This window comes from Berghia stephanieae, chromosome 11, assembly GCF_034508935.2.
Source record: "Berghia stephanieae isolate SIO BIC M18660-M18661 chromosome 11, UCSD_Bste_1.3, whole genome shotgun sequence".
Lineage (NCBI taxonomy): Eukaryota > Metazoa > Mollusca > Gastropoda > Nudibranchia > Aeolidiidae > Berghia > Berghia stephanieae.
The window spans coordinates 4204960-4215616 of NC_088370.1; the positions used below are offsets into that span (position 1 = coordinate 4204960).

The following is a 10657-nucleotide window of genomic DNA, read 5'->3' on the forward strand; positions in this document are numbered from 1 at the left end:
TTATGTCTTGAGCGTAATCTCACATCTTCTTCTTCTTCTTCTTCTTCTTCTTCTTCTTCTTCTTCTTCTTCTTCTTCTTCTTCTTCTTCTTCTTCTTCTTCTTCTTCTTCTTCTTCTTCTTCTTCTTCTTCTTCTTCTTCTTCTTCTTCTTCTTCTTTTCTTCTTCTTCTCTTCTTCTTCTTCTTCTTCTTCTTCTTCTTCTTCTTCTTCTTCTTCTTCTTCTTCTTCTTCTTCTTCTTCTTCTTCTTCTTCTTCTTCTTCTTCTTTTTTCTTCTTTTGATCTATGCCTCTACAATCTCTCTTCTCCTAGTCGCATACTTACTTCTTCTATCCCCCTATATCTTTTCCACTACTTTCTGTCTTTTCTTATGAATTCTTGTTTGTCCTGTTCTTCTTCTTCTTCTTCTCCTCTTTCTCCTTCTCCTTCTCCTTCTCCTTCTCCTTCTCCTTCTCCTTCTCCTTCTCCTTGCTCCTTCTCCTTCTCTCTCCTCCTCCTCCTCTCCTCCTCCTCCTCCTTCTTCTTCGGTGGGGATCCTGACCTCCCATAGCGGGCAGAGAGGTACAAACTATGTCTTCTATCCCCCTATGTCTGTTTTCCAACATGCTCTCTGTCTGTCTTGGAATGAGATTACTTGGTTTTGTCCTGGCCCCGGCCGGCTACCTTGGCTGGGAGGGAAACAATCAAATGTATAATTAGTTTTGGGAGATGATATTTTTTTCCTTGTAAATCATCTCTCTGTTATGCACTCTATTATGTTTTATTTATGTATTATATATGATTTGTAAACAGTGTATTCCTCTTAGTGAGGACCTGTGCTTGTGTCTGAATCAGACTTTTAGGTGATCTCAATTTAAGTACACTGATAGTGTGCTCTTTGAATCTACATCTGTTCTCTTTTGAACCAATTCCCCTTTGTCTGCTTATTCTTGGATGCTTTAATTGTAATTCTAGAACTTTTTACTATCCCATTTTTTCCCTTTTTACTGGCGCTGATATGACCTTAATGTGTTGCAAGCGCCGTAAAATCCTCAAAAACAAAAACAAAAACATCTCTTCTCTTCTCTTCTTCTTCTTCTTTCTTCTTCTTCTTCTTCTTCTTCTTCTTCTTCTTCTTCTTCTTCTTTCTTCTTCCTTCTTCTTCTTCCTTCTTTCTTCTTCTTCTTCTTCTTCTTCTTCTTCTTCTTCTTCTTCTTCTTCTTCTTCTCTCTTCTTCTTCTTTTCTTCTTTCTTTCTTCTTCTTCTTCTTCTTCTTCTTCTTCTTCTTCTTCTTCTTCTTCTTCTTCTTCTTCTTCTTCTTCTTCTTCTTCTTCTTCTTCTTCTTCTTCTTCTTCTTCTTCTTCTTCTTCTTTTCCTTCTTTTTTTTTCTTCTTTTGGATGATATGCACATCTACAAATACTCAAGTCTGTTGACTCCCATAGTCGGCAGGGAGGTACTTACTGTCTTCTATCCCCCTTTATCTGTTTTCCACCTAGCTTTCTGTCTTTGTCTTGGAATGAGATTACTTGGTTTTGTCCTGGCCCTGACCGGATACCCTTGGCGAGAGGGAAACAGTCAAATATATAGTTAGTTTTGGGAGATGATTTTTTTCCCTTGTAAATCATCTCTCTGTTATGTAATGTATTATGTTTTGTTTACATATTATATATATGATTTGTAAACATTTCAGTGTATTCCTCTTAGTGGGGACCTGTGCTTGTGACTAGATAAACTTTTATGTGATCTCAAACTAAGTACGTACTTCGATAGAGTGCTCTTGGAATCTACATCTGTTCCTTATTTGATCCAATTCTCCTTTGTCTTACTTTTTCTTGGGTGCTTTAATTGTAATTCTAGAACTTATTACTATCCCATATATAAATCATAAATGTAGGTTTATATTTATTTATGTATATATACACATGTTTTTTTAAGGACTAGCAAAGGCTCTACTCCTGGGTCCATCATTCATTATCATCAACGACTATTTCCTCAAGAGGAGAGCACTCGCAACTACCGTTGCCACAACAGGAGCTAGCTTTGGTGGCATTGCCTTCCCCCTTTTTGCTCGCTACTTCTTCGACACCTACGCCTTTTGGGGTGGAATGTTATTAACAGGAGGAGTTTGCATGCATTCTTTCATTGCCTCAGCGCTTATGACTCCGATTTCACACCAAAATGCCAGACATGATACTGATACTTTGGAAGATGAATTTGAAAATGAGCAAAATTCAAAATTTATCAGGAATGAAAACGGATCAATTATTGTATTCTATTCATCAAATGAACACTTGAGTTCCAATGAAGTCGATGAAAAATTCCCAAAAACTGACGACAATGATAGTTTGGTTACTCTTAAAACAGACAGTGACCAAGGAACAGTTAGTGGTCTCGGGAAGCATCTTGATGTTGGAAGAAATGGTTGTAAAATGGAATTAGACGAGGATGGCACATTCCACAATGTGTGTCCTGACAGTCATTTGAATTGCATACATCTAGACAACCAAATCAAAGATATCTCACTCAACGATGTTGATGATCAACAACACACAAGAAAAAGAAGCCATTCCAGTCACTCTCAACAACAACCAGAAAATCACTCAAACAAGCACCGAACGAGTTTTCAAAACATTTATGAAACAAATCATAATCATAGCCATCTCAACGACCCTAACGGATTACAGGTTTATATGGGTAATCCTGAATCTAAAAACTACCACAGTCAAAAGAGTCTTTCGAAGTCCATAATATTCCATTCCACATCAACTCTAAACAACACTTTAGCGGATGTTATCACTATCGAAAATGAATTTAACCAAAACTTAAATGGAAAAGCCGAAGAAAAAAATATGTCCATTGTTCAAAAACTATTCCATCGATTTTGTGACAATCCTCTCCTGAGATCTGCTACGTTCTGGGTCCTGATTCCTTTCTATTTTGCTGGTCCCGTGGGAGCAGGGTTGCCTCAGATCTATTTCATGCCTTTTGCAAAAGAGCGGGATCTGACCGACGAACAAGCGGCTTTGTGTCTGTCTGTGATGAATGCGATGGATATCATTGCACACATCGCACCAGGTGTCATCCTGAACAACTTTGGAATCAAATCTACCACTGTGAGCATTATACCCATGGCTATCACTTGGATACTGGGACACCTTACGTCATTCTTTTATTCATTTGAGTAAGTAGCCTTTGTGATATTGTATTGTCTTTTCTGGGTGGGGATCCTGACCTCCCATAGTGGACAGGGAGGTACATGCTGTGTCTTCTATCCCCCCAACCCGTTTTCCAATTGTTTCCTGTCGTTGTCTTGGAGTGAGATTACTTGGTTTTGTCCTGGCCCTGGCCGAGTTCCTTGGCTGGGAGGGAAACAATCGAATGTATAGTTATAGTTTTGGACGATGATATTTTTTTCCTTGTAAATCATCTCTCTGTTATGCATTGTATTATGTTTAGTTTTACATATTATATTATATGATGTGTAAACATGTGAGTGTATTCCGCTTAGTTGGAACCTGTGCTTGTCTGGATGGGACTTTTAGGTGATCTCAAACTAGGTACTTTGACGGTGTGCTCTTGGAATCTACATCTGTTCCCATATGAACCAATTCCCCTTTGTCTTACCTTTTCTTTTGTGCGTTAATTGTAATTCTAGAACTTTTTACTATCCCATTTTCTTCCTTTTTACTGGCGATGATATGACCTTAATGTGTTGCAAGCGCCGTAAAACCCTTAAAAACATAAAAACATAAAACGTATTGTCTTTTCACGGTTGTCATTGTCTAAAAAAGACAGAACCTTTAAACATCTAATAATAATGTGTTTTTTGTTTGTTTTTTTTTTTTGTTTTATTTTTTTTTTTCACTTGTGAGTAATTACCCCCTCATATTGTATCTTATGTAAGCAGCCAATAACTACAACAGCTTCTATAAAAATAATAAAATATTAAACAAGGAATACTTTGGGCTTGAATCCCCTCCTTACCAACCATAGAAAAATCGTCACATTCGTTACGATACAACCGACATTTTTCTTATTCAAATTTCTCTTGTACATCATACAATTTAAAGAAAATGAATAGTGTGTTGTAGATAGAGCATGTTTTGCAAAAGAAATTATTTAGCGCAAGAACTTACTGCTATTGTGCTTGAGTGCAAAAAAATCTATTTTTGTGTTAGTTGGGTGTGAAGTTTTGGGGAAAATCCTGAAAATGGCTAGTAAGGAGAGGGTTAAAGCGTTCATTAGCCAATAATAATAATAAAAAAGTTAAGGTAATAATTATTACGCATTACTCCATTTACGGGGAGGGGGTGGAATAATAAGTCCCATTCAAATTTACTTTGTTAAATAGCACACTGACTTTCGGGAATGTGGATTAATGTACCGTTTAAGTGAATTTATTGTATAGAAGAAGAAAAAAAAAGTTTGAGTGTGTAGCAAAAAAAAAAAAAAAAAAAAAAAAAAGCGTATATGCGCTTATATCAAATTCAGCGTGTCTCAAGGTACGGTCTTTGCTTCGTACCCAAAAGGTACCGAGTTCGACTACCCGCCTCATTGTGTGACCTTGAGCAAGCCACCCTCGCCCTAGCTCACTTGCGGCGCTGCACTGCGGCTGACACCTGTTTTATTCCTGTCTTCCCTTGGGATAGACCCTAAAGACCAATTCCCCATGGGGATGAATAAATGGAATTTTTATTTTTTATTTTTTATTTTTACGTTTGACCTGTTAACTGCCATCATACTCTGGAAGGACGCATTAAAAAATTTGGCCAGAAAACTCGTCCTTCAAGAATCGATCGATTAAATGACCCCTATCTGCCAAGATCCGAACCAGGATTTCTCTACATTTAAGCAATTTATAGATTCAAATGAAGCCGAATTAATCCCCGAAGAACTAAGAAAAACTGCAGTGCCCTCCGTACTAAATTCACAACAAGATCTTGACAGTCTCAAAACTCTGGCCTAGGACCGTGACCAATGGAAACAATTAACAACATGGATGGGGAGAGCAGCTGTACTCACCGAGATTTAAAAACATCTGTGACTGAACTGAATCACACAATTCTCAGCAAGCGTCATTTAGACTGCGAGGCTTACTACTACTACTACTACTACTACTACTACTACTACTACTACTACTACTACTACTACTACTACTACTACTACTACTACTACTACTACTACTACTACTACTACTACTACTACTACTACTACTACTACTACTACTACTACTACTACTACTACTACTATCTTGGTAAAAACTCTCAAAACTCGCGAGGTCCCAGGTTTGAGTTTTGTTAAGATGAGTGGTCATTTAAATCGTTAGATATTTGAGCTTGAGCTATTTTTTTTTTTGTTAATTTTTTTGATAAAGCGCAATATCCACTAAATATGCTCAAAGCGCTTAACAAGGGGTCCCTGACCAACAGCCACACGTAACATGTAGAACGAGACATAACGCCTGTTAGACGATATTATATTTTTTCTCTGACAGAGACAACGCTGTTAACGACCAGTTACTCATTGAGAATGTGAGTAAAGAGCCTTTTCTATGCGCTGAGCGAGGCTCGAAACCATGACCTTCTGATCCAAAAGCGAGTGTCATACCACAAGAACACATAGCCGCACAATATTTGAAAGAAGAGTTTTCTGCCCCAAGTTTTATATGCGTGTCTTTCCAGAATTTGGCAGTTAATTTGATTCAATAGTCTGATGTCAAGTGGCCCAGCAACGGCGGCCATCGTCGTTCTAAACAAAGAAAATCGGTCCTATTTATTCTTCTTGCTGGCTAGAACTTTTCATATGTCTTGTGATCAGAATGTGTAAAAGTCAAAACATGATCAGATTTATAATGTTTTTTTTCCCCTCTGGATACGCTTTTATGCTCGTCGGAGAAATATTTCATAAGGGCGTCCGCCATTGTTCCGATAGTTTAGAGCCAGTTACTAAGTTACCATGCGTCATTACGAGGGAAGTGACGTCATGACTGTTAAAGCGTATTGGTTAACTCACTCAGTCCTAGAGAATTTTGCTACTTTTCAAAAGTGGAAAAAATGTATTAAAAATGAGAATGTACATAGTTTTATTCAACTATCATTAACATGCAAAAACTAAAATCATTAGCTTTGATACTACGTCTATAATTTGTCTCAGAAAAATGTAATAAATACATAGATAGGCATGAGGTAAAAGTAAGCCCGGGTAAACTACGGATATAGTCGGTGTTAGGGTTGAGTGAGTTAATTGATTGGTTAACTCTCTCCTTACCAGCTATTTTTAGAATTTCTCCCGAAAATTCACTCCCACCCAACACAAGAATAGACTTTTCTTACTCAAACAAAAGTAACAGCTGAGCTCTACAACACAGTGTTTAGTATTTATAGCCGTAATCAAAGCAATTCTTTGAATTTTGTGATGTACAAGAGAAATCAGAATGAGAAAATTGTCTGTTGCATCGTAACGAATGTGACGATTTTCCTATGGGTGGTAAGGAGAGGGTTAAACAACTTGTCCTGTAAAATTAAATGTTAAAACTTTCAGGGCCCTCATGACGATGTCTGTGATATACGGCATCTTCGTTGGATTCTTCTACGCTTTGCAGTCTCTATACGTCATCGACGTTCTTGGAATTGAGAACTACTCATTCTCCATGGGATTTTACTACCTCGTCATGGGCGTAGGCGGAGCGGCTTCTTTCCCTATTGCAGGTAATTGTATTAGAATTAGATGTCTGAATAGTGCTTTTGAACCGGAAATTCTGGACCTATTGCAGGTAATTGTATTAGAATTAGATGTCTGAAAAGTGCTTTTGAACCGGAAATTCTGGACCTATTGCAGGTAATTGTATTAGAATTAGATGTCTGAAAAGTGCTTTTGAACCGGAAATTCTGGACCTATTGCAGGTAATTGTATTAGAATTAGATGTCTGAATAGTGCTTTTGAACCGGAAATTCTGGACCTATAGCAGGTAATTGTATTAGAATTAGATGTCTGAAAAGTGCTTTTGAACCGGAAATTCTGGACCTATTGCAGGTAATTGTATTAGAATTAGATGTCTGAATAGTGCTTTTGAACCGGAAATTTTGGACTCTTTAAATTTTTAAAATTTTATTTTACCCGACGTGACTACATTTGCAGCTCTGATAATGGGACTGAGGTTCCTGACCTCCCATAGTGGGCAGGGAGGGACTAACTGTATCTTCTATCCCCCTATATCTGTTTTCCAACGTGCTTTCTGTCTTTGTCTTGGAATGAGATTACTTGGTTTTCGTCCTGGCCCTGGCCGGATGCCCTTGCTGAGAGGGAAACAATCAAATATATAGATAGTTTTGGGAGATGGTATTTTTTCCCCTTGTAAATCACCTCCCTGTTATGCACGGTATTATGTTCTGTTTACATATTATATATGATTTGTAAACATTTGAGTGTATTCCTCTTAGTCTTAGTAGGAGGACATGTGCATGTGTCTGGATGAGACTTTTAGATGATCTCAAACTAAGTACTTTGATAGTGTGAGTGCTCTTGGAATCTACACATGTTTCCTATTTGAACCAATTCCCCTTTGTCGTACCTTTTCTTGGGTGCTTTAATTGTCATTCTTTAACTTTTTATTCTCATGTTTTCTTCCTTTTTACTGGCGCTGATGTGACTTTAATGTGTTGCAAGCGCCGTAAAACCCTTAAAAACAAACAAACTTCCGACCCGAAAGCGATGTCATACCACAAGACCACATAGATTAGATTCTATCGTTTATTTCACAAAAATATAATTAAAGATCGGCTGACTCCTCGTGGCCATTTAAAGTAAACAATCTGTAGAAAATTTCCTTTTGAAAAAAGACACACAAAAAAACTCCGCGTAAATTGGTGTTTTAATTTTAAGCACATTGAAAAAAAAGAAAAAAAAGAAAGGGGGGGGGGGGGGGGGGTTGAAAATTGTTATAAAAGTAAAAGTACAGTTACTTAAATTTTAAATGACATTAATAATCGATTTCAAGGTTTAAAATTTTAAATATATTTTTATACTTATATATTTATTGATTTATTTTTTTTAAATTTCCCTATTTATTTATTTATTATTATTATGTATAAAATTTGGCCAGGTGCCTTCAAGGTTTAACATTTTAAATATATTTTTATACTTATTTATTTATCTATTTTATACAATCCCTATTTAATCATTTATAGATTTTTTTTGTTTTTAAATATTTATTTATTAAATTATTATTATGTATAAAATTTGGCCAGGTGCCTTCAAGGTTTAACATTTTAAATATATTTTTATACTTATTTATTTATCTATTTTATACAATACCTATTTAATCATTTATAGATTTTTTTTGTTTTTACATATTTATTTATTAAATTATTATTATGTATAAAATTTGTCCAGGTGCCTTGAGGGATCTTACGGGGACCTACTCTACGACGTTCCATTATCTGGCCACCATGCAGTGTCTGTGCGTCTTCCTGCTACTTGTACTTCCATTTGTCAGACGGTTTGACGTCAGAAGGGGCATCCTGCAGCCAGGGTGAATCGATTGAATGCACACACACACCTACACACACACACGCACACAGAGAGAGAGAGAGAGAGAGAGAGAGAGAGAGAGAGAGAGAGAGAGAGAGAGAGAGAGAGAGAGAGAGAGACCCACACTTAAAGAGAGAGAGACATATACACACAACACACACACACACACACACACAGAGAGAGAGAGAGAGAGAGAGAGAGAGAGAGAGAGAGAGACCGAGAAGAGAGAGAGGGGGGGGGGGAGGGGGGGAGAGAGAGAGAGAGGAGGGAGAAGAGAGAGAGAGAGAGAGAGAGAGAGAGAGAGAGAGAGTAAGAGAGAGAGAGACGCACATACACACACCGAGAGAGAAGAGAGAGGGGAGAGGAGAGAGAGAGAGAGAGAGAGAGAGAGAGAGAGAGAGAGAGAGAGAGAGAGAGAGAGAGAGAGAGTCACAATGATCCATCCGTTTACTGCCAATAATATGTTGAGCACGGTGATTTTACAGTCATGCATCTATTCCAATTATGAACTTTATTTATTATTATATTATGCATAGCTACCCTTATTTTTATCTCAATTATGAAGCTTACTTATTATTATATTATGCAAAGCTACCCTAATCCCCCCCCCCCCCCCCCCTGTTACCCTCATACCCTAATAATGAATAACGGATTATATATATCCCAATAAACCAACCAATATTTGTAGGAAATGATGATACGTGTATTGTTTCGGTTATAATTTATAATAGTTTGTTCTTAAATACAAGTGCCCTGACTTGATAACAGATGATTAATTTAAAGAAAAGCAGAAGTCATGACGTCACACCTTCCTCTCTTCTGGTTCTAAACTCCTTGGAAGTATGTATCCTGTGATAAAGCATACACTTGATTCGAGCGTGAATGTGTACTGGCTTTAGATAGCACATATCTGATAATGTGAAAGTGCTGGTCCAACTCGATTGGGGTCTTCTGGCCTTCTCTGGTGGGGAGGAGTCATTCTTAATGTGTCTCTTCTCCCCCATCCTTATACCTTTCCTTTTTGCTCTCTGTTCTGGATTGAGTTGTCTATCACTTTTCCTGGCCCTGGCACGGATCTTTGTGTGTTGAATTGGGCACTAAAAAAAAGATGGAGATAAAGATAAAGGGAGTAAATCTGACTCAATCTGGCCTTTTTCAAGTAAAGTTTTGTGTTGTTCATTCATTAGTCAGATTTATTCCCTTTATCTTTATCTCCATCTTTTTTAGTGACCTAAATGTGTGCAAGAGCCGTAAAAACCCTTAAAAATAAAACAAAAAAAACAGTAGTCCGTTTGCAGTATATGAGTCGTTCGCGTATTTTAATAATTGGACTCCATGACCCCCCCCCCCCCCCCAAACCCAACTTCTGTCGCACCCCCATTGCATATGATAATTACAATCCTAATATCTAATAATATATCAATCATAATCGTAATTATATATCAAGCGCTTAGAGTCTGGTGTCTCGGAGTTATAGCGCTTTATAAGTTTTCAGCATTATTATTATTATTATTATTATTTATATCATAATCAAATAAAGAACAATTTGTCTTGCAACAAAGGTCAAGTCAAACCAGTGACAGAGGTCATTATCATCTCTTTATTAAATATAATTATACATAATTAGTAATTCGATTTAAGCATTATATCCCATGCAGGCATCACTGTGCAACATCCCTCTCTATTTACACACCGTCATACACGGGATCACTTTGCCTAAAGGTGAACCTTAGCCTCTTTGGCTTTGGACAAATATGAGTACCGTCAACCGGGGTTACTTAGGCCATCCAGGGTTACTTAGGCCACTTAGTAGAATAAAAAAAAATGTTGCTTTTTAAAAAGTTAAATTCATGAGTGCTTATTAGATCTGTTGGGTTCTAATTATTTAAAAGATAAATGTAATTTATCTTTTCTACTAAGCAATCTTGTTTTCAGTAAGTGACCTCAGCTACCCCGGGTGGCCTAAGTAGCCCCAGTTGACGGTACGGTACACTAGAGTAAGGTTTCCTCGACCTCATTCGAATGTCCCAGACTTTTTCCTTCCTATTCTTTGTACACAGCTCAGACTACTAACTACTAGGAGTCCTGTGTTATCTATGGTACACAGCTTCCTCGAACGTTTTTTGTTTGTTGCATGTCCCGAGAAGTTC

The 10657-nt window shown here is 37.3% G+C and overlaps 1 protein-coding gene across 1 annotated transcript in view; it reads left to right on the top strand.

The window, feature by feature from the left end:
* LOC144957152 (uncharacterized) overlaps nt 1–8535 on the top strand; it is a 28985-nt gene extending 20450 nt beyond the window's left edge. Inside the window, exons 5-7 of the mRNA XM_078888169.1 lie at nt 1914–3159; nt 6519–6685; nt 8370–8535. Of these exons, the coding sequence (XP_078744295.1) occupies nt 1914–3159; nt 6519–6685; nt 8370–8512 (1556 nt within the window). The 3' untranslated portion in view covers nt 8513–8535. The remainder of the gene's footprint in view (nt 1–1913; nt 3160–6518; nt 6686–8369) is intronic.
* The last annotated feature ends 2122 nt before the right edge of the window (nt 8536–10657 follow it).